Raw genomic sequence first — 27,918 nt, forward strand, 5'->3', positions numbered from 1 at the left:
GACGGCGCGGATAGTAGTATGAAGGGGAAGAATACTTGAGCCGCACTCACACCATATAATGTTGGTAATATATGGAAGAAAACGAGAAGGTCGGGCAGTTTAACAAATCTCGCTGACTGACTGAATGATTAACTAATTTTGTGGTGTGTAATAGGAGGAGGAGGAGGAAGAGAAAGTAAATAGATAACGCACGTCGGGTTTCCAACCATATGCGCAAGGAGAATGAGGTTAAGGGATTAAAAGAGATATAAGCAGGGAGACGAGAAAGAAAGGAAAAAGAAAGAAAGAAAGAAAGAAAGAAAGAAAGAAAGAAAGAAAGAAAGAAAGAGCAATGCGGGGCTGCGAAAGAAGCGGTAGTCAAGGGCTCTGGATTAGTTTTAGCCGTCCGGTTTTTGTTCCGTTGCACCCAAAGGCCGGCACACAAGTGTTTTCGCAGTCTGCCCTCAACGGAACGTGGCGCCATCCGGGTCAGGAATTGAACCCGTGACTTAACTAGCCGCCACTGCTATAGTTAAAGGACCTGAACGCTCCCGGAATGCAAAGTGGGCAATCCCTTTGGAACCCCTCTTTGCATGCAAACCGTGACCCGGATATGACCGCTAGTCGGAGAAGACAACGCCTGCCGTCGCCCGCGCCGCCGCCCAGCGCCCATGCAACGCGAGTCCTGTCAACTTCTCGACACCTAAAAAGTGTCAAGGGGTCGCCGCCCCGTAGCGCCTCGTCCATTTTGCGACCGCGCCACAAGAGCCGCGCCAGCGGACCCCGAGTCGCCTTTCGCCGCCTGTCGCCGGCTGATCAACTTCCTGGTACGGCGTGCTCTCGTCGACGGGTCCCACGGTGGGAGCCGACGGTAACAGAGCAAGCACCCTATGGACAGACGAGTCGAGAGGGAACAGATGGGGACAACGCCAGAAGATGCACAGGGGGCATCGACTCCTCCTGCTCTGAAATAGAAACTGCACCCGGCAGACACTGTGCGGCAACGACGTTTATGCAGGACTCCCCCTCTCTTCGTATAGTCCATTCATACGTGCATGCATTCTGCCGGCGGTGGGACCGCTGTCCGGGCTTTGTGCGCGGTCGCCTTTTCTTACTCGGCAGCGCTTCATTTCGCCGCCGCTACCTTGTTGTTCGTTTACACGGCTGGCCGACTTTTTGTAACACGCATGACGGCACCGCGTTTTGACCGGATTGTCTCCTACTCGTTTGGTGTAGCGGGGATGATGCGAAAGGAGAGGTTGTCCCTTTCCGCCCCGTAGCCCACATTTTGCGGTGTAATCTTTTTTTGTCTCGTATATACACGTTTCTCACCCTGTCGTGGCCGCCTGTTACCAAAGTGGGCAACCCAACTTTTTTTTCTTTGGTTTTTCGGCACAAGCTTAGCTATAGCGACTGGAGAGAATGCTGTTTGCACGTACACATGCATCCACTTCTTTTATTGTGTGTGTGTGTGTGCACGTGTGTGTCTTTCTTTTTGCTTTCTGTCGTTGTGGCATCTTTCCTCTCTCATTCAGCCTTTTGTTGTGTAACGTTGTATTCCTTTTGTTTGGAATCATATGCACCGCTTGGTAAGTATATGGCCTACTTAGCACGGAATGTCTAACACAGCCTTTCAGGCGGCCGTGGAGCCGCACGAATTTGGATCATATATGAATTTCTTTTTCTTGTCTTTTTTTAAACTTCGAGTCGCAAGGTCAGTAACGTCAGTGTTTGACACAGGTTCAGCTCTCTCGCCCAGGGCGCTCTGGATCTGTATTTGGCTCCTTGTTAGCGTAATATTCTCGTTCCCTGATTTTTTCGATAGCCCTTTTTCGATAGCCAGTTCTCAATGTACCGTTTAACAGCAATTTTAACACCAGAAACAACTCATTACATTGAGTAATTTTGTTTGTATCTAAAATGGTTATTTCTCCATCCAAATACATTTGTAGAGCCCAATTTGTCACAGAAAAAAAAAAGGATTAGAAAAATTTTGGGGACCACTCAGGGAGAGGAGAGAGAGCAAATAATAAATGAAAGGCAGGGAGGTTAACCAGGACTGAGCCCGGTTGGCTACTCTACACTGGGGAAACAGAAAGTGGGAGGGAAAGATTAAAGGAAGTAGAGAAGGTATACACTGGGGATATCAGTCTGTCACTCAGTCCGGTAGCTTTCAAATGTGGCAGCATTGCTTTTGTGGCCTTTTGTAGCTGCGATATCAGGGAGAGGAAATCGTTTCTGTGTCGTTACGGGTTCAGACCGAACGTGATCTGTATTTTGGACGAACTTCTCATGATGAAAACGTTCAAGCGCAGAGCTAGTGATGAGCCTTCAATCAAGGAAGCCGGGCTAGTTGGTTGCAACTATTGTGGAATCTGACTTACATGTACTACAGAGAAAGATGTGGAGATGAAAGTAAAAATAAGACAGTAAGGTTAACGAGATGATATCGTTGGTTAGCTAGCCCATGCCAGAGAAGGGAAACACAGTGATAACGAGTGATGAGAGAAAATGAGGAGAAAGAACGGTAGAATGAACGTTATAAAAATCTGCATGTGCATCGTAATAGTCTGCCAAGACGCCACATAGCTACAATCAGTCCGACTGAGTGTGACTTATTTTTCCACATTGAAAGAAAAAAAATACGCAGGGCTAACGCCGAATTTCGTCTAGTTTTCACTGCTCAACGACGCTCATGACGCACATAAAATGCAGTCGCTGCTCGAAGAGCACACAACGTGATCACTGCGCAACGTTACCATCGAGAACAATCACAGCCCTTGCGCTTGCGAACGAGGCGTCAACCTCTTTGGAATCAAGAATTTGTAAGATGATAAAATGTGATATTCGGGCCCCAGCGACGCGTCTGTAGTTTTGTGGTAGTCTACGTGGGCGGTCACAAGGGCCCCGCTGGACATGCGACGGCGGTAAACTCGCTAATCGCCAGATCTCTTCGCGGTCTCCAGTTCACTGCGCTCTCAAACTGGGCCATAGGATGTCCTGCGAACGAACGGGCCTAAAGCAAACATCCCAGCAGTCACGCGTAGCTAGTTTGTAGATGGGCCACGTTCAAAATTTTTCCCTTTGCACTTTGCCTTTCTTTCTTTTCCCCCTTTTTTTTTAGTTCGTGCCGTTCCTTTGTTCAGCGTTTCTCTTTTCTGCTTCACGCAAACAATTCATCCCGCTTCCATATCGCTCTCTCTTTTCTCTTCCCTTATTTTTTATGAGCTTGTCCTCTGTGGAATTCTTTGTTGTACGTTGAAACGGGCGAGGCGGAAGGTTCATGACCTTCGGTAGGAGTCAGCGCAGGCGCTGCTGTGGTCAACGTCTTTGTGGTCCTGTTCCCTTCGCGAGAAACTTAAGGCACGCTCACGCGAAGTGTTTTGTTAAGATCGGCGCCCGTGTATCGTCGTTGGATTGCTACAGGCAAATGTTGTTAGCGCGGTCGTAGTGTTTCCTATGCACACAAATTACTAAAACCTCCAGGAGAACATTGGCGCGGCGACCTTTCCGCCCCCATAGTAACGATAGCCAGTATATAGATTTATCTGACCTTCGTGCTTGTGGCTTCGGACGGCTTTATTTACTACGCTGTACTTGCACTTATTATCGGGCCATACCTGCCAACTCTCCCGAAATGTTCGTAATGTTTACGAATTCGGTCGGGTTCTACGATTTTACTGATATTGCGTCAAGCCTAACGAAAAATTTATTTCGGTTCGCGGAAACGTTGCGAAGGTTAAAGATGGGAAAAGGTAACATTTCAAAAAGAAATGCATAAAAAACATTGCGACAGAACCCATCGCGCGATGGCTGTAGACGGCAATGCGATTAGCGTTCAAACAATGTACTGACGCACCGCACTGCTAAAGTCACTTTTTTTTTTAACTACGTAGCGGTCATTCTGATTGTTGTGTTCGTGTGTGTTCGTAGCTGTGTGTTGCGTGCGCGGTTGCGTTACACTCGAGCATTGTGCGTGACGGCGTGCCCGTGGTGGCGCCTGCCGTGGGGTTCCGCAACTGACGGCGCTGCTAATAATCGCCGGCAGATGACGGCTGATACGGCAATGGAATTCAGCCGCCGTGTCGGTTTTGAGGCGTAAGCCTTTAGTGGCTCATGAGCGTCCGGGCGCAATCCGTGGTGGACGCAGGAAAGCGGTGATCACCGGCGAGGGGAGCAAGGAGAGGAGGCGCCATGCCAGTAGCGTTGTGCGAGTGGGCGCGTGGGAGAGCGCGGACATGCGCGTGGAGGTGCGCGCACGTCGGCGACGAACCTTGAAGCCATGTGGCTGTGATTGCATCACATGTTCGCGGCCACGACGTCGTCAGTTCGCAGAACAGTTCAGACAACAGCTAAAGAGGCATTCATAGATAGGCTTTCGCTTATCGCAGTTTAGCTCAGATAAGTGCCTATCGATTTTTCTGATTGGGCAAGAACTCCGCAATGCGTTGGGGCGTAGTCGGCGCGGCCACTTACGTTGTTCAAATAAAGCAGTTTTGTCAACTTGGCACTGAGGCTTCAGCGGCTTCGGCTATGTATGCAACATACCACTGTCTCCTGTATCGATCCACTTTGGTATGGCAACCTCTTGCCAAGGTCGCTCATTAGCATGACTGCATGATAACGACGCGGTGACAAAGATGAAATGGCGAAGAAGGATTGATGTCGATGGAACCACGAAGGCTGTGTACGACAACGGCGGCATCGCGAGAATCGCATGACGATTATGAAACGGTGGCGATGGTATACGTAATCTTGAACCCTGTATGTTGTAGGCTAGACCCATTAAACAGCTAAGGAGTGGCCGGCGCCTTATATTGTGCGTCAACATCTCCTTATATCAAATCAATAAAAAAGAAACGACAGCGTGACAACGTAGGCATGTGGAGAAGAGGATAGTGACGAGTGTATGACGACAGCTGGATGCCGTAGCTGAAATGACGACGATGTCGTGGCCATGACATCATGACAACTGTATGACAACGGATGCATGACAGCGACTGGTTGACTACGGCGCAATGACGACGATGGCATGACAACGGCGGCATAATCACGATTGAATAACAGCAGCGTAATTACGTTAGAATGATGGAAAAGCAATGACGTCGATGGAACAACGAAGACAGTATGACGACGATGTCGTGGAGACAATGGAATGTCGTTTCCGAAGTGATGACGTTGGCAAAACGCCGGCGTGACGTCGATGGTATGACGACGGCTGTGTAACGACGACGGCATGACAGCAGTGGGATGACCACGCTTTAACGACGACGACGAAACAAACGCAACGGCATCACGATGGCGGTATGACAATGAATGTCCGACAACTGTATGACGACGAAGCAATGACTACAACACCAAGACAACGGTTTGAGGACATTGGGATGACAACGATGACGTGACGACCCCTGTATCACAAACACTGTATGATAATGACGGTTTAATACGACAGCATGACGAAGCTGGAGCGACGGCGATAGAACGACCACGACGGCACTATGACGGCGGTATGAGAATGAACGCCTGACGACAGCATGAATTATGACAACGGATGCATAAGCGCTACTGTTTGACGTCGACTCAATGAGCCGAAGGCACGACAATGGCGGCACAATCACGACTGAATGATGACAGAATCACTGCGCTCTAGAATGACGAAGGAATGACGTCGATGGAACGACGAAGACATGAGGACAACGAGATGACATTACTGAAGTGATGGCTGTGGTAAAACAACGGCTCGACGACGATAACATGGCAACGGTATAAGGGCAATGGGATGACAACAAATGTATGACGATGATGAGGAACGACTATGCTCTATAACGAAAACTGTATGACGATGATGGCGCGACGATGACGGCATGACGAAAGTCGGATGACGAAACGGGAGTGGCAGTGAAAGAACGACCACGATGGCATCCCGACGACGGCACGACAACAAATGTCTGGCAGCGTTATGACGACAATGTCGTGACGAGGAACGCATGACGAGAGCCAGATGACAAAGCTGGAATGTCGACGATGCAACGACCACAACGGCATCAGAACCACGAGCACATAGCTAGTGGCTCAAGCTATTGGAGAACTTCGACCACTGCGTCGGCGTAGAAGGCATGACGATGACGGAACGGCCACAATGGCATGGCACAATGGTCGGCGTAAGAGGATAGATAGATAGATAGATAGATAGATAGATAGATAGATAGATAGATAGATAGATAGATAGATAGATAGATAGATGCGGGCTCGAAACGCCTGAAGTAGGCAAATAATGCTAATCGCATTAAAAACCAGAATTTGATGCTGCCAGCACCGTCCTTTTGTGCCAGCGCAAAAAGCCATATGCCCAGATGAGTACTTGCTTCGAACAAGTATATTGCCAAGTTCCTTATGTAGGACAAATCGGCAAGAGCAAAGTGAGCAAACAGCCATTGTGATATTTTGTGTCCCTGATAAGTCTCTCTTACCATAATAAATGTCTCTCTACGGCGACAGGTTTTTAAGCCATCGTAGATAAAGAGCGAATGTACCCGCAGCTCGTGGCGAACATATTTAAAAAAATGCGTGCTGTAACCTTCATATTTCTTATGACTAGGTTTAAGAAGCGTCACGTGACGCATACTTTTAGTGCCTTTCCTTCCTCTATTACTGAAAGAGATTCACTGCGAATACGGCCTCTGGAATGCTCGGTTACAAAGCGAAAGACGCAAATGACACAAAATAGTTCGATGAAAAAGGTGCCACGCTGAGCTAGTTCATTTCCTGCCTCCGCCTTTGTCCCTTTTGTCTTGATGATCACGTGATCACCGCAAGTGAATTGCACACTAAATGTTTTAGCACCGTTATGGGTGTTTAAAGGGCGCTCAGTTTGTGCCATAGTTCCCAACCTCACCATCGAGAGGCAACATCAAGCCGCTGATGAAGACAAACGAAGTTTGCTTTTTTTTTTTTTTTTTGTGGCGATTATAATTGTGGCAACATGATGGTAGCTGCGACAGATCGCACGAAAGCTGTAAGAAATAAACATTAATAGTAGCTACGGCGTTGTCTAACCCTCCTGCCAGGTATCCAACGCACACCATGTAGTAAAAATTAATGCGCAGTTTTACCCTACCGTTACTCTCATTGCTGGTGTAGCTTGGGGCATCCTATCGTACACAATCAAATATTTTGCAGCGTTAAGATTATAGGATGTCATCCAGGGACATATCAGCACCCTTAAGGCTGCACTTTTTTTTTTACTGCGCTATAGTCGAAATTTGCTTCCTCGTGAAGTAACTCATCGGAAGAATATGGGCGCGAAAGAACACGTTCAGCCTTGACATGCAAGAGCTTCGTCCTAAATGTTGGCGCATTGACATGCAAGTTCAGCACTTGCGATATCGCACGCACACCTTGCGATATCCATGCATGTTTCTCGCAAACAAATCACGACTGTCTTGTTGAAAAACACGCACGCTCAACCACATGTGGAGACATTTCCAACTCTCTGGGCTAAAAGAAACACCTTAAAAAAACATTCAGGACCGCGTCATCTTCTATCCTTTTAATAGGCAACAGGACAGCGTCGTTTCCATCCTGTTAATAAGCAACAGAACATCGTCCTTTTGGACCCTCGCTTTTTGCTTTGCTAATCTGTTTGTTTTCCTCTTTAATCACTGGAAATGGCCCAGCGTCCTGCCTTGAGCCCTGTAACGTTCACGCTCGATAATTTTCCTTCATTATACGGTATCCCTGAAATGTGAGAGTTACTGAACTCACGGACTTTCTTCAATAGCAGTCGGAAGGGAAAGTTCTGGGCTGGTTGGTCTGCGTCCACATTCTCGAAAAATTCAGCTCACACAACAATCGGCGAGGGCACAAAAAGAAGCAACACGCAAGACACACACGCTTCTGTAGGCGTTGAATTTCTTGAGTAGTATGCTTACATGGATTTCTGAAGAAGAAAAAAAGAAAGGAGCGTCGCAGCTTTGGTGTGGAGTGAGATTAAAGTGTTCGATTACGTATTGTAGTTAGACTGAAATCGGTCGTCATGCATGAAGAGAAAAATGGAAACAAACACTAATTTAAGCAAGTTCCACACGGCGATAACCATATAGACCAACAAGTACTCGTGTCAGCGTGTGCCGTGAATGGGTGGCTGTGTCGTTCTGCCGCAGAGCACGAAGTTCCGGGTTCGACACCCGAATGCGCGAAGGCCGCAATCCGACGGGGGTGGAATGCAGACATGCGCTCTCGCACTTGTCTTTTTTTGCGCGCTAGCAAACCGCAGCTGGTCGAAATTCGTCCGCAACCCTCTACAACGGCGTCCCTCAATATCCTCCGTGCAGTTTCGTGAGCTTAAACTCATTCGGTCATCATCCAAAGAAAGAGGCATATATCGCCGCGTTCTCGAACTGCAGTGTTGACACTGACCCTCCGAATCTGGCAAATTGAAACAAATGAGATTCGCGACAGTCAGCTAGGCCAGGAATGTATTATTGATCGAACGGAATATTCTTATCCATCTCCATTTGGATTGGCACTGAAGGGCGAACTTCTTTATAATTGGGGAGCCAGCCTTTCCGAGGCACCTGTGTATATGATGTCGACTTTGCAACAGTGAGTTGCATTAAGGTTGTCAGCAACTTCTTGTTTCATTTATTCGGGAAACGTTTCAGAAATAGGCTTGCTCGTAAGATATCCTTGCTGGAAGTCCCTTCGGAGATAAGACTGCCGCTCGTATATGCTGCGTAAGTAAATCAGGTACGATTTCGCATATTCGATGCAGGTCGTTCTAACATTACGGAGATGACCGCTCTGCGTCGCCTGTCCCGAATGCGTCCTTTCCCATCGCTCGCGCGCGCGCGCGCGCACACACACACACACATATAGATTGTTTAGCGAACACTTTCAAAAATCTGTAAACGTTGCCTGTGGCAGGTATAGTTCTAGTTCATGAGCTGCTCTACTCGAAGCGGCGGACAATACATGCACTAAAATTGTGATGCAAAATCGACCAATTAACGAACACTCCCTAATTAAGTTTCTAACTAATTACATTATGGCCCATATTGCAATTCACAAATTCTAGCCGTGGAGTTCGCATGGCGGATCCACTTAGACCGAATTTCTAAGATGACACCAGTTTTGAGTTATAAATTCCCGAAACGCATTGGCGTTCCAGTTAATTTGTTAACGAAACGTCGTTTCATGCACTAAGCACACAAGTAACTGGAACGGCAATGCATTTCTCCGCAAAGTTCGGTAATTTATATCTCGAAACTGGTGTCCTCCGAGAATTCGTTCCAAGTGGATCCGCTTTGCGAAGTCCACTGCTAGAATTTGTAAATTGCAATATGGGTCGTAATTAGCTAAAAAGTTAATTCGTGAATTCTTGTTAATTAGTCAAGTTTGCATTTCAATTTTTTGTGCAAGTAGTGTCCGCCGCTTCGATTAGACCGGCTCACAAACTAGAATTGAGCGATCTGCCACAGGCAACCGTTAAAAATTTTTTTAATGTGTTCGCTGAAACACCCTGAATAAGGCCCCCGTTTCTGTTGCTTCATCTTGCCGCGTTATCACTAGGCGCGCGTTTTCAAAAACCATTCCATCTCTCTCAGACGATCGAACGGACGAAATAAGAATTGTGTACCTAGGATAGCTTTCCGTTTATTAGCTTGTTTTTTCAGAAGAACAGCTGAACGACTTTGAAGATACAATGTGTAAAATATAGGGGGGGGGGGGGGTGTTAAATTTGTTGCGCAATTGGTCACTCCCACCAGGAGAAAAACTTATGTGTTTCTGAAGATATGTTAGCCAAATTCGGTGACGGACCAAGCTATGATGAACTTGGAATTTCATTTGATAAAGAAAGTGTAACGCAACAACACGTTCTCGAGAATATGGCGCAAAATATGCTTGCTGTTCAAGATGTATCAAATAGCGAAAATATACAAGGAAGCGCGGGTATTCTTATTGTGCGCGAAAGCCGTGAAGCTGTTGCGATAACTTCAAATCACGTAGACGCTAACATGTTTGAGTGGAAGTTAAACCAGAACAACGACTCTCGATGTTGAGGAAATTCAGCTTTGTGGACACTTCTTTAAGCAATAGACAGCGATAGAAAGTTGACGTTTCGAGGAATTCTCGTCTGGTCGGAGATCATCCCGATACAAATGAAGAGAAACCTAAAAAGGGGTGGAAAGTAAATGACTAATAGACTAAATAATATCCCCTCTCATACGCACGCTTTGAAAGAACGTTTAAGCCGGAGACGACTCAAATCTGCGAGCCTCGTCGGCTCTTCAGTCATTCACAAACAAGCCAATCGCGGGTGAAAGAAAAAAAATTGATCCCGATCAAGCTAGATCGCGATCGAAAGTACCCGTGTGACACTGATATAAAAAGAAAAGCTGTCAAGTGAGCTTTGTCTACAAATTGAATTAGTTTTTCTTTTTTTTCCCCCCTTGACAGTCAGCGACAATATGTCGTTTTATTATTATTGTTATTTTCACTTGTGCCAACGTACAATTTTGTCGAGATGCCTGTCACAGAGTTGTCAACCAGCCTTTCTCACCTTGTACCCGTGCACCACGTCGACGTCAGTCCAGCATCGAGAGAGACGGTGCGGCAGCACAGTTCGTCATCCGGCGTCCCGATCCATCACGCGCGCTCACACAGAACCGTCGTCGTCAATCCTTCGATCGTCGTCGTGGGCGGTCCCAAACTGTCCGAGCAGTTCCCGCGTGGCCCGGTCCAACTGATCCACGTGAAGAGCGGTTTCGTTTCTGCCCGCTGTCTTGTTTATTGCGCCCTACAACCACCCCTAGCCCCGTGACCCCCCCCTCCTCCTCTCCCTTCTCCTCCCACCATTAGCCTCCCTCTCTCAAGTATTCGTTTATAACCTCCCACCAGAAGTAGTGCGCTCTCACCGAGGAAAGGTGGACGTCACGCTAGGCTTCACGCGTTCCATGAATGCTGCGCCTTTGCGGCGGTGAGCCGCAGAGGGGTGGGGGGGGGGGGGACGTACGCTGGCGAGCAGCGGTAAAGCTAACGGCGGCGTCGTGAGAGAGGGGGTCACTAAGCGATGTAAGGAAGGTGCGGGCAGTGGGCGAGGGGGTTGATGGACCGTGTTTGAAGCCGCGGGAAAGTGGACCGACAGTGAACGAGAGGGAAGTCTCTTTTGATATGCGCGCGAGATGGGGACACCGCCACCAAATTGGTCGTTCCCTCGGCGCGGCTCCAGTCTGCTGGTCACCGAACGGAACGACTACGACGACGTCATCGTTATTGTTTGCCAAGCGGTGTTGGCGGTGACACTTATGACCGCCGTCGGAGATAACTCGAGTACGTATACCCGTAGACACCGGAAAATATCGGTCTTGACAGAAAGTCCTCAAAGCACAAACGGACATATAAACATCCTATAATCCGACTAAAAAGAACAAAAAAACCTGTTGAAGGCATAAGGATCCGAGGGGCTCGATAGCGTGCAAGATAGTAAGTGCAATTCGAATTAATTTTCGTGACGCCTGATTTGAAACAAGGAGGCAATTAAGCGCCTCATCATGATCGTCTCAGAGTCTTGTGTGTGGGCGCAATCTTGCTGAGGCGCCGTCAGAGGTCCGTGCTGGATTCCGGAGGCCACTCAATCGAACGGCTCAGATTCCGTATATAGCGCTTCCGTTGTTCTGAAATCCTGCTTGCATAAATTACTAATGATCGATGTCGTGGCAGAGCGAAAAAGCCTCAACGTTCGCATTAAGAACTTCTATGAAGCACGATGTAGCCTGGATTAATAGAGGTACCGTGTTGTTTCACTCATAAGCGAGCCACATAGAAAACGTTGCGTTGATAACTTCGTAAACTTCTAACTTGCACACTGCGACTCTTTCGAACGTTGGTACTGCCCCACTCGAATTTTGTATGAACTAAAAACGAAACAAAGTACTGTTTGATAGGATCGCTCGCGAGCATACAAACCGAGCGGACCTAAACAGACACCCTGAGGATTTCATGACAGTGATCCGAACGTACTCTGACATGCTAAATTACCATAGAGGGACGAGGATCAGATATCCCCCGCCCCACAATACCCTCACTCAACAACAGGCAGTTTATTGGCGAAAGCTGCAGACAGCAACTTTCCCAAATTTACATATACTATGCAAAATGTTCCCAAGTCAATACAGGGACACATGCCCGTGGTGTGGCGCAGTACCCACACTTTATCACATCACATGGGAGTGCAAGACGAATAGGGCATTCCACCAAATAGAAAATCCGAGTGCGGAGCAGTGGGAGAGCGTGCTCTCCAGCGGCGACCCTAGCCTCCAACGGAGGCTGGTGGATCATGCCCGACGAGCAGCCACGCTCAGTGGTGCCCTGGAATAGGGGCGCCAACCATGGAAGCCGGAGATCGTCACCAATCAATAACATCCAGCCCCAACCCCTGAATTACTCTTTCTAGAGCAATAAAGTTTACTTCCTCCTCCTCCTCCTCAATCATATAAGCTATACGTTTCGCCACACCCTAAATAATGTGCTTAGTCGAACTTGTTCTTGGGACTCGTCTAGTTCACACTTAAAGCAATAACCGTAGCGCTAACACTATGAACAAAACACAGGCGGGAGGAACGTTACGTCTGTAGCGCTCCCCCGTCATATTTCTAGTGTATTTCATGTCAGCGCTACGGTTATTGCTTTAGTTCGAAATTCTGTATACCGTATCAGTGGCGGAACAGCCATTTCACCTTTCGGCGCAGGTCCTGGCGCAGGCAAAAGCCGATTCGGCGCAGCAGCAAGCACTTTTGGCGCAGGGTCCAACGCACGTGTGCTTACCATATACCATGTAGCTTTTAACTGATACAGTCCACATGTTGTCGAAACGGGTTTGCGCGAGGCTTACCGTGTAAGCGCAGTGAGGAAAGGACGCGATGCTCCTCCACACCGCGACACACAAAGGCCACTACGGCAGCCTTCGTCAATACGGCGCAGAGAAGGCCCCCACAGAGAGATCGTCAACAAACGCGTGTTTATTAACCCAGGATGCAACACCTGTGCGACAGTCACGGCTTCTAGGCAAAGGCTCACCGCAAGACCGATCGAATACGCGCGCCTGTACTGAACATAACATCGTGCAATACATTCATGTTATGCCATGCACATTAGGGAGTTTTCAAATAGGGGCCGCAAAGGTTTTGCGGCTGCAAGAAAAAAAGAAAGAAAGCGCCAGCGCCACTGTACATGCACGAGACGCATGCAAATAGGGCTTTGCGTTCGCGTCGGCAACGCTATTTCACCGAAATAGCGCAGCGACGCAAACTCGACGCAAAAGTTATGCGTCAACGAACATGGCGGCGCCCAACAAAGTGCCGGCTCTCGCGGTGTACCACATTCGACCTCATTCGCTGTAATATACCGTTCTTAACTATGCACCACTTGCCATTCTGATCGCAGCGGCTATTTACCAAAGCCCCGCCATCACCCATAAACATCTAAAGAGGTTAACTTTAATCCTAGAATGTAACCATCCTCCTTCGGCAAACTTCGCGGTACCACGCGTGTTCGATCAACACCGAAATGAAGCGTCAGCAAGACGTCACAGCGGCGCCACATTGCAAGTCCGTCAGAAAACGATGCACGAATGACGAACAGGACTCCTACGGGAAACTATGGACGGGCCTTCCTTCTATCATGATGATGATGATAGCGTTTTGATTTCAGTTTTCCTAGCTGCGAAGCATCGACGGAAGGAGGGTTTCGCTCTTATGCATGCTTTGGCGCAGGCTCGGCGCAATTTCCCGCTAAAATGCCGTTTTGGCGCAGGATGGCACAAAAGGACCGCGCTCGGCGCATTTTGGCGCAGCTGTTCCCCCACTGCCGCATTCGACGAAGGAAGGGCTTGTTTTGCGAGACGTCGATGAAATTCGGCGAGTTCGCACTGCCGGCCGGCGCCCACGTCAAAACCGAGCCGGAAATTTGTTCCTCGCTGTTCGGACTCGAACGTCTCGTGTCTTGAGCCTCCTATTTGCGCCGCAGAGAATTTCGTCGCACTTGTGGGTAAACCCTTATTTGCGTCTGGCTCATTGCTTAGTTCGGAGTAGTTTTATTATGCCCGGGGTCGTTCCAGTTCCACAAGCACATTTCCGAGTTTCCTCATCAAGCGGTTTGCTTCAACGTCGTGCGCCGAATAATTTCTTGTTTTGTGTGTGCGTCTGCTTATGAAATGTAGCAACTGTAACAGAAATAGAGGGAGGGTAGTGGAAAGGGCACGCGTCTTTCAACCCGGAGAACCAGCGTCTTTCTAAAATAATACCCCCGTCACACGGGAAGATTTATTGTCATTCGAATCGAATAGCATTCGATGCATCGAATGCCATTCGGTCTCTTGCGGTGCTACACAGTAAAATATAATGGCATTCACAAATGACAGCAATGAGAATCTGGAACAAAATTTGCCAAATTCAAAGAAATTTTGTGCCTATTAAACGTGTTTAAGAACTTCTGCGAGTACTTTTAAAACTGACGAAAACATTTCGAGGCCAATTATTCACAACTAAAAGCACTTCGATCAACACATCCAATATGGCCGACCGCCGCAACAGACTCCTGAAGCAAAGAGTAATAGCGCTTGAGCACAGCCCGTGGTGAAAACATCATCGCGGCAAAAATAATTATTCCTTTCTATAAGTCTAAAAAAAAATATCTTCCGGCTTTGCTGATGCACGCATTAATTTTTCGCGTTGCGTGTCGCTGTTGTCTATCGGAGGTCAATAGCGTATACATTCGGTTCGAGATCGAATGAGTTCCCCTAACTCGTTCGATGGCAAGTGTCATTCCATTCTAATCACGTTAAATTTTCCCGTGTTAATCCCAATTAGTGGGATTATATGCGAATGCCATTAGATTCGAATGACATTAAATCTTCCCATAAGGAGCCAACAAACACTGACACCAAGGACAACATAGGGGAAATTACTTGTGCATACTTCCCCTTACTTGTGCGCACTTCCCCTATGTTGTCCTTGGTGTCAGTGTTTGTTGGCTTCTAATGATATGACTAATAAAAACCGGGCCCCTCGGTTAGCCCCCTTTCTTCTCGTTTATTAAATCTTCCCGTGTGACGGGGGTATAAGTCGCCTCTGTCGTCATCTCTCCAGAGCGAGAAAATGCTTTTTTTTTATGACTGACGGAATTTTTCTCGATTTTTACTCTTGGTAACAGTGCTTATCGCGTTATCTGATTTCGGAGTTGCAGAAGCAAACAACCCTATTTAGTCTTCGCTGCAGCGACTAGGACGCGTTCGAGAGCAGAGATATTGGCCAACTATAGCAATTTCAATGCGGGGTCAGTGGCCGAAGACGGCATGATAATATCTTCGATGATAAAAACTACCTCTTCTGTGACAAATACACAGCAAGTGTTCCTGAACAAATTCCCAAAATTCAAACTGTTTGAAACGTTTACATATTTTCGGTGGGGTAAATCTATGCATTAAGGGAAGTAGCCAGCGCCATCTAACAGTCACCGATAACATCTGCTTGAATACAGATAATACAGATAATAGTAACAATAATTTTAAAAAGTTGTGGCGGAATCCATCTCACGATAACTGTCCACAGTACGTAACGCGCTAGCATTGGATCCGTATAGCGACACAACGTATTGCCACCGTCAACAAACCTTTTGTATGATTGATTGTTTGATTGATTTGTTTTCTTCGTCACGGCACAGAATAACAGGAGGCGGAGGGGAAGCGCCATTCAAATTATGGCTTGAGGTATCCTTCACCCTCTTTGTCCACAATGACAGCAGCTGAAAGACAGCACAATGTCAGAGCACTGTAATTTAAAATAACACACTGTTTTAAATAAACATCATGCCATAAAAGAAAGCTGAAAACATGGCTCATGCGCAGCTTATACAACAAAGAAAGTCGCTGTAATCTCCTACACTTGGATAATACACTACCTAGTTTAAACAAGAGCCCCTGCAACTGCTCTACTATCCTGCAACCACAACACCCGAGCCAGGCGGGACAGCCAGATATCAGGAGACGCGAGAGTCATGCGGCGAAAACAACATAAGGGGGAGCAAGGGAGCCGAGGAGCCCAGACCTAACGTAACACTATAACAAGATCTGCTTCCTGGACACCGCCTAACTCTGTAATATCGTGGAACTCACCGTCTTGACCGCTCCGATCTCGCCCAAACAGCGTTTGCGTGCTCCACTTGCGTTTGCACGCAAGTATTGCGGAATTCGGCAACGTTCACAGCTGAACGTGGCGACGTCTAGAGCAGCGCCCAAGGTCTGCACTTTTCTTTGCGTACATGATGCATCCACAAGACCAAAACAAATTATTTTGTGTACATTCGTAACTCTCACGTTGATCTCCCACGTGCCAAAGTTCGTCAAAGTCTTTGGCCGGATGCCTGCTGCGATGGTTCAGTGACTACGCAGTTCCACTGCTGAGCACGAGGTCGCGGGTTCGACTTCCGGCCGCCACAGCTGCATTCCGACGCAGCAGGAACTCTCCGTCTACGCCGTAAACTAATTTACAGCCTCAAGTGTGCATAGGGGTTTACACCGGTTTATAACTCGCACCCTTACACCTTTTTCTTTTTTTTTTTTTTTTGGATAGAAGCGTTGATGTTGTAGACCGATTTACACCCTCATGCTCTCTTAAGGGTGTAAATTAGTTTACTGTGTACGCTGAGATTACGATAAGCATTAAACTATCCCAGGTGCCCGAATATTATCGGACGCCCTCCGTAACTGTGTCTGTCATAGTAGGCGTGTCGCTTCGAAAAGTTAAACCGCATCAGCAAATCGCTAAACTGCGCGGTCAAAGCAAATGTATCTGCCAACAGTTACCCAACCAAAAAAAAAAAAAAATACTTTGACAGCCTACAGATGGAAAAGTGATACAGGAAGGTTAACGAGGCTTAGCCCGTTTGGCTGCCCTCCACTGGGGCACTGGGGTAAAATATGAGCAGAACGAGAGAACAGTTCACTCACGGCATTCATAATATATACAGCCCTCCTGGGTGCGCGCTCAGCATGAGCCACATCAAAACCCATCGGGACTATTGTCAACCCTACGGCACGAACACTTAAATTTATTAGGTGAACTTGCGTTTTACTTTTTTATTAATTATATACCCTTTCCACAAAGCTGGTTTGAGAATTTTTGAATATCAATAGATAAAAAAGAATGGCTGTTCACGATGCTCGATCAAAGCTAGTCAGCACATCTTTTATGGACGAATGAAAGAAACAGAAAATGAGGTGGAGCAGCTAAATTTAGTAGGCAGTGGATACTAATAAAATTAGTTTAGCAGCCTTCATATAGACGGTATATGCAGGCCACGTCTGGAACTTTTCCTCACTTTAGCCCACTTTCTCGTTTTTCATGCCTCAGCGAAGTAGCTCCGCCTAAAGGAGTCTCTATTTCCACTCTCGAAGATAAGGCTTATTTCATCACGCGTTGCCGTCTCCACATGTCCACTTTCTTTCCAAGAAAATGTCCAATATGACACACTATCACTCGTCATGATAATGTGCTGAACAATACACGGATCGCGAAAGAAGGAAGACATCTCTGCACAAAGGCGACCGATGTCACGTCTGTAGATGACAAAAATTACGCAGTTACGTGAAAGCTGTACAGAGCATATCCAAGCCCCGATTCGACACTGCAGCATGAATACACCCCAATTTTTGAAGCCGGTATGCTAAGTTAAGCTAAAGCACTATTGCAGCGCCACAGTCGTGTGGCTCTTCACTTGGCACATTAGCTGATGATAGGGCTAGTTGGTGATCCATTATCGTGAGCGTACAGCGCGAAGGCTAAACAAAGATGTAGACAAGACAACCGCAAGCGCGGACTAATAATTTAGGTTTTATTATCTTATACGTCGAACTGACACACAGCGGAGTGAAAGAGCGATATGAAAAACATTAACTACCGAAGACAGGGCCTGCCCTTGTCACGTCTACGTCCCTCGCCTAAAGTTCGCGCTGTACACTCACGATAATGTTTCCATTGGATTGCGACGATTTCGGTTTCCAGAGTAACGTGCGTGCTACTCGAACGCAGACAACTCCCCCGGAGAATATTTGTAAGAAAGAGCGTTGTGACGTCATTCACGCGATCCTGTGGGTACGCGCAGGCAGAGTCTGTATTGTTTGTCTTGGTGCCTGGCGTTTGTTGTGTTGACATTTCTTGCTTACCCGCTTTTTTTTTCTCCTATACTAGGTTCCGGCAGACCTTTACTGCACGATAAGCACTCTTATCAGAACTCGTTTAGAGCGTTTTCGACGCGTGATAGTGGAACGCGCGATAGGGAGGCGTCGTGACCCATTCAACAAGCACAGATTTTTCATTTCGTCGCTCCGTTACATGCCAGTACTGGCGAAGGCAAGCACAGGTGACAACGTTAGCACCGTCGCACCTTTCTGAGGATGCGACGTGAAAGAGCTGTCCATGTCTCGCGGTGAGTTTCGCAGCGTCGTCTGCTAATCGTCGTCGAAAGCAGACAGCACGGCCGTTGCACAATAGCGTGCACCGGAGAGCGTTCGCTCGTCCCATCTACGTAAGCGAGCTCCCAGCATCCACAGTACTGCACCGATTTAGCTAAGGCAGGGCGCCCTCGTCTTATCAGGTGACCTGCAGCTGTGCCGCCGCCTTGCGGACTCCGATTGCAGGATGCCCCCGGCTGCTGCTTGCTGCCAACAATAGGGAGCGGTGACAAGACCGCACGCCTGTGCGCGAGTTCCCTTCCTTCGGCCGGCGGTATTGCCCGCCTGGAGATCCTGTCGCACCGAGAGAGAAGAATGAAAAATGCAATAAAAGGGCGGCGAGCTGCAGGATCAGCGGCAGCTGGGACTTCGACTCCGGCATCCAAGTGACTTTAACTCCGGCATCCAAGCGAGCGTACATTTGTGCGTGTGTGCGAATGCGCTCAAGTGTGCGTTCCTAGGCCCTAGAGCTGTGATCGTCGGCTATGGATTCATCTTGCAGCACGCCCGAGTGCTGCGACACTCCGACGTTGAACGCAGGTGAGATGCGTGTGTTCACATAACGCCGCGTCGCTCGCGATGCTGCGAAGCCCGCAAAACACGCCCCTCAATCAGTGGAGGGACGGATCGCTCAAACGTTTCATTTCACGAACCGCGCAGTCTCGCCGAAGGGTTGAAGGCGTTTGTGCCTATTGCGGCGTAGGGTCGATGAGAACCGCGATAGGCGTTGTTGAAGTCGCCCGGGCTACTAGGGTCTGAGCGTAGGCACCGAAGGACGGTTCACTTTGCTTTAAACGGTAGTGATCACTCTAGTTTCGCAGCTGTCAAAAAGCGCTTTCTTAAAGCTGAAAACATGAACGTGTGGGTAGAACTAATTATAGCCACTGGCGTCCCGAGCATGAAAAATAGTCAAAGCAGTTTTCTCAAATTTCCAAAAATTTCCCCACGTTTACCATCATAGTATACAGTCGGTGTCAAAAGTTCAAAGGACTGCAGGAGTTAAGGAAACGTTAATCTTCCGGGAAATTTTGACCGTAGCCAGTGAAGCTGTACAAACTCCACGTTATTCGCATGGTCTAGTTGCATGCAAGCTTGAAATCCAAACATCATGATGGGCCCAGGGTACGGAAATTTTAAGCTCCGCACGTCGCCTGATCCGTAAACTTATGACGCCGACTGTACCTAAGGTGGGATGCAGTGGTGGGGAGCGGAAGGTTGCAGCATGGGATCAGGGTTATAGCTCACTGTACAGCTCAGAGATCGCAGGAAGCACAATTAGAGAAGTCGTCACTGGCATGCCTGCCAGTATTCTGTGGGGAAATGGGTAGTTATGATTTCTTAACGGTGTACTAGGATCACCGGCTCTGATGTAGCACATACCTCCCTCTGTGTGCAGTTATTAAGCAGCAACAATGAAAACGCGTTTCGCGCGCTCTGCAGAAGAAGTCTTGGATGCCAACGCTGCGTGATCGTCTCCCCAGCCTGTTCTCGTGTTTTCCGTGATGCGCAGCGGATTACGCCACAACAACGAAACCGAGTGTTGTGCACACTCGTGGACCAGGGTGCCCATTAGCCTCGCGCTCTCCGCTGCCATCCAACACTACAACGGATGGAGAGCCGTGAGAAGCACCTGCATTGCACGAAAGGATGCAATCGGCGGATGCTCTGTAAAATTTCGCATCGACCCTGTGTGCTCAAAGGGCTTACTCGCGAAGAAGTCACCTTCCCGTTTCCAGTCAGAATGGTCTCCGCCTGCAATCAAGCATGCATGTTGCAAGCTGCACGATCCACTACCCCGCTCTGTGCCTTATGCGGTTAAATCGCGGTGATGTGGAACATTTCGTCGGGTTGCACTTGCAGTTCGAAGAGGAAAGGCCGACGTTTACTTTTTGCCGTCTACAGAATGGGGGTCCTCCCACACTCTGTCTTTCAAGACGTAGTTTTCCCGTAAGGCACGCAGTAACCAGGAAAAGAGGCCTACCGCGCTTACAGTGAACGTCTTCCGCGCGTCGAGACACCGAGTTGATGCGCGTTTGGCGAAAGACCGGCGATTATGGACAGCTTGCACATGACGTCACGGATGCAGCTTGTCGCCGTCATGATCCACCAATATGGCGTCTAGGAGGACGCCAGTGCTAGTCATCTATGTACACAGACGGAACACTTGCCGGGCAAATACACAAGGCTGGCTATCCCGCAACACAATAACCACCGCTGCGCATGTAATTGTAATTGTGACCACAGGAGCATGATTTTGCGGCGGTTTAAAGCGAGTGAAATTTACGTCTGCAATATGAAGAGTTGCAAGAGGTCTACGCATGCTCTCACGATACCACTAAGCACATGTGCTATCGACATGATTTTAATAGAAAATTAGGGGTAGCATTTTCGGTGGATCTCTTCTGGAGCTGTCGCTTTCAGCGATCGTTGATTGGATAATACAGCGGACTGGATGCCAGTCGCTCCCGTGAAGCGTCACGTTGGACGCGACGTCACGCAAAGTGATCAACCGAAAATACCGCGCCTGATTCGAAAAAAGCAGAGATGGGTGTAATACATATGTGCTGCGCAAAGGGAATGCGATCAATCAACCAAGCGATCAGAATGTTTATTTTTGTTTGTAAGGGTTTCTCGCTTTGGAAGGCAAAGCGAAGGGCGACGTTGTGTTAAGTGCACAAGGAGTTTGGATACATGACCGGATGTCAATTTTCGAGCCGTCACCTATCTGTAGCACGGGCAGAGCTCAGTTCACCATTTGATAAACCTCTCATCGACAGTCGTTCTACGGAGCTTGATTTGTAGACGCGTCGTTGATCACGAACTGATTGCTGCGTATAATAACTGATTCCCATGTTTGACCCACATGTAATGCGACTGCTCTCTTAATTAGGAATAGGCGGTGTGTGGAATCAGAATGTCAGCCACATGAGCCGTGGTTCCAAAAGCACTGACAAGTATGTGTGGTATAAAATACGAAAGCGAGGGTTTTTGACCGACCAAACCTAGCACGAAAGCTCAAAGGGAACGCGTGGCCATTTCGTAGGTAAATGATGACAACGCGCATGAATATACCTCCACCTTGACGCTGTAAAGGCGGATAAACTTTCAGTTTCACTGATCTAATTCTTTCATTTTATGAACGCACTTCGAGATTGTGTGTTTGAAGGTTATGGCAATTTTTCATGTCGTAAAAGCACCTTTTCCTTGCGGACTTCAAGGCTGGTGACACTTCGTCATTCGCGATTCTGCCTCAGCTCTGTAGATTTCAGGGGTGATAAGCGTTCATGTTGGCGGCCTCAACCCTGCATATTGCAAGGTTGCCGTTAGGGCAACGTCGATTCTGTTTCATGAACCTTGCGAATCTTAAGGTTGATGACGGCGTCCCCGAGCTTTCTCAAATATAGCTTCCCATGAGCGCATATCTGCAAAAATAACATAATTGAACATGTTGACCACCGTGAGAAGCCGTAATGAAGAAGACGGTGTGCAGACGATGTTGAAAAGGAATCAACAACAACGTTTTAAAAGAGCACTTTCGAAAGCTTCGATTGAAGTTGACTTTTCCGAAGGCCAATTTCTTTGATGCTAGCGCATTGTGCCATAGCCCCAGGGACTTTTGCCATACCCTCTGCAATCTTCTCTGCTATACTTCCCCGCTAAAGAAGTTTTTGCCATTTTGCTTAAATATGTTCTCTTATTTATTCGCTGCAATATAAGGGGCGGCGATTTTTAAGTTTTACGGCGATTTCAAAAATCACCTGCGACAGATTGTATAGTTGTAGTCATAGAGGTAGATTATTAAAGGAGGTGATCATGCACGAGAAATCAAAACACACCATCAACTAATTCACAAAAATTCACTAATTAACTTGTTAACTTTTCGGCACATATCGCGATTTACGAATTCTAGCCGCTGCGTTTACAAGGCATAACCGCTTGGATTGAACTTTCAGCACGACATTGGTTTCGAGATATGTGCCATCAAACTAGCGGTAAAAATTCACTGTGTTTCCACTTAATTTTCTTTTACAAAACACTCTTTTAGGCATCGAAGCACAAGCGTAACTGGAACGCCCATGTATATTGTTGTACACTTTGGCACTTAATATTCCGAAACTGGTGTCATCCTGAAAATGCGACATCGTTGCCGTGTACAACTGTGAGCATTTTATGATACTGCATTTCTTGCATTTCTTCTTTGCCAGTTGTCTTGCACGGAGTTGATGAACTACATTGAGAAACGTATGCTGAGTCAGTGAGCACAACACATTCCATGTGACCTTATGTGGCACAAAAGCTTTGGGAAATGCATTATATATAGGCACAGCTTTTGCATAAAGAAGAAAAAGAAATGCTTCTGCCCGTGCCCAATATTTTCTCCAGACACAATCGTAACCCCCTTTCTACCTGCGTTCCTGACCTTGTATTGTTCTTTGTCCTACTGCAGAGACAAGCTGTCAACGTGTGTTCGAGTCGAAAAATGAGAGTGGGGAAATTTGTTGAACGCAGTTTGATCGTAATATTATTGCGTTTTATGGGTAGAGCAAACTCAACAGTGGTTTTCACCAATAGTGCTTCTAGGAGTAGCATCTATATAATCGTGCAACAGTACGTCAGCGTAGAATGGTTGTGTTTTATGCACCGGATAGCAGTGTGGTTACAGAGCGCGTTTTCGGTAATATGTTAGCCGCACCATTAGTTTTCGCACACTCATGCTCTGTAGTGTATTGGAATTTCGAGTGTATATATCGTTCAGTGTAGCTCAAACGTTGCAGGAACGAAAGCGCCAAAACTATGAAACAGATCTTCAAACCAGAACATCGCAAAAAGCGATTGGACGAAGAAATTCCCAGACGCTTGTGCGTTAACGATATGTGCAATTGACTAGAATCGTTACGCTTAAGAGATATCCGAACGCATTCAACTTCCGTAACAACCCGGATCTGCAGAAATCCGCAAAGAGGAGGAAGTTTTGCTAAAAAAAAAGAAATATCTGAATCAAATTTCTCAATTTCGCGCAGAATCAATTTGCTCCAAGAGGACTGACTGTTGGGCTAGTTGGTCAAGCATTATAATCATGGTTATAGCGCCCGTCATTGTCTGCACTGTTCCTTTGTGTTCGTGTATTAATTAGCGCTAAATTACCATAATACTGATTTGCTATGTTACGGAGATCCTGCGCATCGAGTTGGCTATTGATTTCACCTCGCACTGCAATCCGATAGCCTATAGGTTTAACTAATTACCACAATAATGGACTAGAAATCGACTCGTTTCTCGACTTTTTCTTCAACTGCGAAGCTTTGTTTCTGAGAAACCAGTATTGGTTTGGCTTTTGTAATGTCGTGCTACACTCTTGTAGGTGGTACTTTTTTCCCTCGTTTACTGAGCTCTCACGTAGCTACAAACTACACACAAGTACTCTCCGTGGCATCCTTCATTTCCAAGCAGAATACGCGAACCTACAGCCCCCGAGATCAAGCAATCTCGGAGGCCACGGCGATATCACGTCCGCCCATACAGCTAGCCCTCCACATTTCTTTTTCCGTGTAACGTATAAATCACGTCTATTTATAATGAGTACAAACTACAAATATATGATGGGCGAAGTACTCGCCGCCATAGGGCTGATGCACCCTTCTGACACCCTACTGAGACACCCTCTATAGCGAGGTTTAGCCTCGCGCTTGAACTTCTCGGACGGTGTTCTAACTATACGTAGGTGCGACTACGCGGATGCGATATACGCGGGTGAGCAAAAATTTATAGCACCCTTGAAAGCTTTAATACGCCTTCTGGAGCCTGCAATGGCATCGCACAGGCGCCACTACGCTGCCCCTAGCTGCGCCAGTGAAATTACACCACTTGCAGATTGCGAGACGTAATATTGTTTTGCCCCTTTTTTTTAATGAACTCAGGAGAATTAAGATAAAAGGCAGGCGGTCTGAATTAAATTTCTCCTTCAGTGTGCGCCCTTCAATTAAAGAAATATTTTGAGGAATAATTAAGTCAAGAAGCACCTTCCTTTAACATCCTTGGTGGTTAAATACAATGTTTTTGTCCTGCTTGCCTCGCTTAGAAAAACATGTAGCATGCGTTAAATGTAAAAAAATATATATATATATACGGAACACCACGGAGACGTCGACAGCAAATATTCGGCTGAAGTGCCATATAATTACTAGTGCAATGAAACATGAAATCAAATCTAAGCACCGCGTCCCAATCAACGTTTACACCATGGAGACGCAGGGCCTGGAACTGTGGTCCGGTGCAACTTCCCCTCCTGCCCCCTCCCCCCCCCCCCGTTCCCACAGAAATCCAACAAAAAAGTATGCGTTGTTTGGTAGCGCCTAATGAAAGTGTTATCATTAGCTTGCGCAAAGAGGCTGTGGCGAGATGGTTAAGGCCGACTAGCGCTCAACCCGCATGGCATTGCGCACGCGTGCGGAAAACTGCACATGTTGCCCACGTTTGCACAAATTTTTGGTTTATGATGTTCATGCGGTCCCAGTGCAAACCGAAATTTGCGCACCTGTGCGCGACATGTGCAGTTTTCCGCACGTCCGCACCCATGCGGAAGACCACCGCACGCGTCCTCCCGGGTGCGGAAATTTCGGTTTGCACCATGTACACAGTGTGAACCGCACACAGTGTAAACCGAAATTTGTACACAAATGCTCGACATGTGCAATTTTTCGCACGGCCGCACGCGTAAGCCGCGGCCGTGCGACCTATTGAGACCGCAGAGTTGTTATCAGATAGGTTTCCTGCGGGCGCCCCTTTTTGTCTCGTAGTAATCGCAAGCACTTCTAGATGAGCGCCACTGAATAATCCTTAAGACGGCTCTCACCATGTCCGAGTACCGGCTAGCATGTCGCAGTCCCGAAGTTAAGCGCGGAATAAACGTAAAAGCTGCGGTCGCTTGTTTACATTTTCAGGATGTGCGTTCACTGCCTGTAAGGTGAGCACCGCCCATCTGCCATTGCCACTAGCCGCGGGAGCTTATGTTCACGTAATACGCTTATATTTGGCAAAAGTGGGTCATTCTCTGGGTCCGTGTAATGTATGCGTCCTTTCTTCGCGAGAACATGAGCGACGAGGTACGTATACGTGCAGTTGTGAGAACGTCGAATACGCTTCCAGGTAAAGACTATTCGTGCTGTGCACACCCTAACCTATAACACGTCAACATTTCTGAGGAAGCTTTCTTGTGAACTATTGTGTGGTTAAGCGCATTCAGAATGAACGCAGTAGACTCCCGTTAAGGCGAACCCGGCCGCTTAAGCAGACTTTTTTGCATGTTGAAAACACAGTGGGGACATTTCTTTGTTTTTTCCCTTTCTTAGGTCAAAATCAAAAGAAATCGCCTAACACGAACCATATAATTTGACAAAGCCGAAATTTCGCGGCCGCCATGCACTGAGGCCAGCAACCCGGTTACCCGCCGTGGTTGCTCAGTGGCTATGGTGTTGGGCTGCTGAGCACGAGGTCGCGGGATCGAATCCCGGCCACGGCGGCCGCATTTCGATGGGGGCGAAATGCGAAAACACTCGTGGTATTTAGATTTAGGTGCACGTTAAAGAACCCCAGGTGGTCGAAATTTCCGGAGTCCTCCACTACGGCGTGCCTCATAATCAGAAAGTGGTTTTGGCACGTAAAACCCCATAATTTTTTTTTTAACAACCCGGTTGAGCTAGAGGCCCTGATCGGCAAACTTGGCGAAAGCGAATATTCTAGATTCAAGAAGCAAACGCGAGTTTCCGTGGACACAAACAGCTAAACGATGGCACGGACACTGGCAGGCCTGACGTCGAAAAACCGCGTTGGCGTTGATGAGCTCGAAGGTCGTGGGTGTGATCCGGGGCGCGGCGGCCGCATTTCGATGGGTGGCGACGTGAAGAAACGCCCCGTGTTCACATAGTTGGCTACACGCGTTAAACGACCTTAGGTGGTCAAAATTAACCCGGAGATATTCCACACTACGGCGTGCCTCATAAGCCGATCATGGCTTTGTCACGTGTATAAGACCCCAGAATTTATTTAGATTTTCTTGACACGGCTTAGCTGCGTTTATGCATAATAATATTCTTTATCCTTTAGTGCATCTTTCCTAGCAGCATGAAACCAAAGAATGTTTTTTTTTTGTCAGCCTTGGTGAAGTGTCAGCTTCTGTGACAGCGAACACATTTGCATAACGCCGAAAAGGAGCAATTACGCAATAGCTCCCCTTTTATCGCATATGCACAATGTCAGCGCAAACTACAGCTTGACGGTGCAGGACAGGAGTTGACCCATCATCCTCGTGTTTGCACTGTCAAGCTTGTGGTGAATTCGAACGTCATGTGCCCCCAATTCGAAGCGCAGAACGTCAGAAATTAATAGATGGACTGCAGCGCAAGATGGCGCCACACTCGAATGCAAGCGACATTTTGTTCCCGCAACGACATTGGACAATAATACATATTTAATTCCGCAGATGACTTCTGTAAAAAACAAACCTAATAAGAAACAGATTTTTCAGCGCCCCTTTGAGTTCACCTTAACGGGATTCCACTAAATACGCTGACCCTGTACGAGCACCTGAGGCGCGCGGCTGACGACTCAGCACGGCCTAGACCAATGGCGCAAGGCGAAACAGAACACAAACTGAACGCGCTTTCGAAAAGCTATATCTGATCGCGCCCCTAAGCGCAATTATGGGTTTTTTTTCCTTTCATAATGTTGAGGGCTCCTAGGATAATCGACAACTCTTCCAGGGTACATAAGTCTCGCTATTTCATAGATCGCGCGAAAGGGAACAACCTACCTTAAAGGGATATGCACACAAAAGTTGGTGGCTGGTATTTTGCGTCAGAACAAAAGTAGAACTGCTGAAAATGACGAATACAACAAGCTGCTTTGAAAAAAAGGAAGGACAAACAACTTGTTTCTTTTTTCGATTTTCCGTTGCGCCTTGCCTCCAACGGCCGCCGGTAGAACCTAAAATTTACTAATTACCCTTTCATTGGCTGTGTAAGAACAAATATTATCGGGTTGTGACAGAAATTGATCACCCTGCGGATGCATGTTTCTGTCAAAAAACAAAATAGTAATGTATGTACACTTTCCCTGCGTCTAATATTGAATGAAAGCATATGAGCGCTGTTTCAATTGGTCAAATATACAAAACGCCGCCAGTGAATGAACGCCGGAGAATAGCATGCATGTATAGTAATCTAAAAATGCGCAGCGCAATTATTTACATTGCCTTTTTCACACGTTGCTCTTCAACCTGAAGCAAAAAATGACGGATTTTCATAGGTCTCTGCATGATCATGCGTCGGGTTTCATGATGTAAGGTCACTCTGATTGTTCGTGTTCTTAAGTGTCACGAATCGGCCACGTGCTTTGCGTATAGAGAGGGGGTTCACTTCCCCCCATGTCAGCCG

General features: G+C 47.4%; 2 protein-coding genes across 3 annotated transcripts in view; one reads left to right on the forward strand and one right to left on the reverse strand.

Moving 5' to 3' along the window:
- Positions 1-15,775, reverse strand: part of LOC142560070 (uncharacterized) — a 39,026-nt gene extending 23,251 nt beyond the window's left edge. Inside the window, exon 1 of one of the 2 annotated variants that reach the window (XM_075671861.1) lies at positions 15,649-15,775. In XM_075671861.1, coding sequence (XP_075527976.1) covers positions 15,649-15,728 — 80 coding nt within the window. In that variant the 5' untranslated portion in view covers positions 15,729-15,775. Of the gene's footprint in view, positions 1-12,716; positions 12,848-15,648 lie in introns of those variants that run through there. The other variant, XM_075671860.1, reaches the window with a different exon arrangement.
- A 2,828-nt stretch (positions 15,776-18,603) lies between these two features.
- LOC142560071 (1-phosphatidylinositol 4,5-bisphosphate phosphodiesterase delta-1-like) overlaps positions 18,604-27,918 on the forward strand; it is an 86,093-nt gene continuing 76,778 nt past the window's right edge. The window contains exon 1 of the mRNA XM_075671862.1: positions 18,604-19,027. Within this exon, the coding sequence (XP_075527977.1) occupies positions 18,973-19,027 (55 nt within the window). The 5' untranslated portion in view covers positions 18,604-18,972. The remainder of the gene's footprint in view (positions 19,028-27,918) is intronic.

The sequence above is a fragment of the Dermacentor variabilis genome, chromosome 10 (assembly GCF_050947875.1).
Source record: "Dermacentor variabilis isolate Ectoservices chromosome 10, ASM5094787v1, whole genome shotgun sequence".
In the NCBI taxonomy this organism is placed as follows: domain Eukaryota; kingdom Metazoa; phylum Arthropoda; class Arachnida; order Ixodida; family Ixodidae; genus Dermacentor; species Dermacentor variabilis.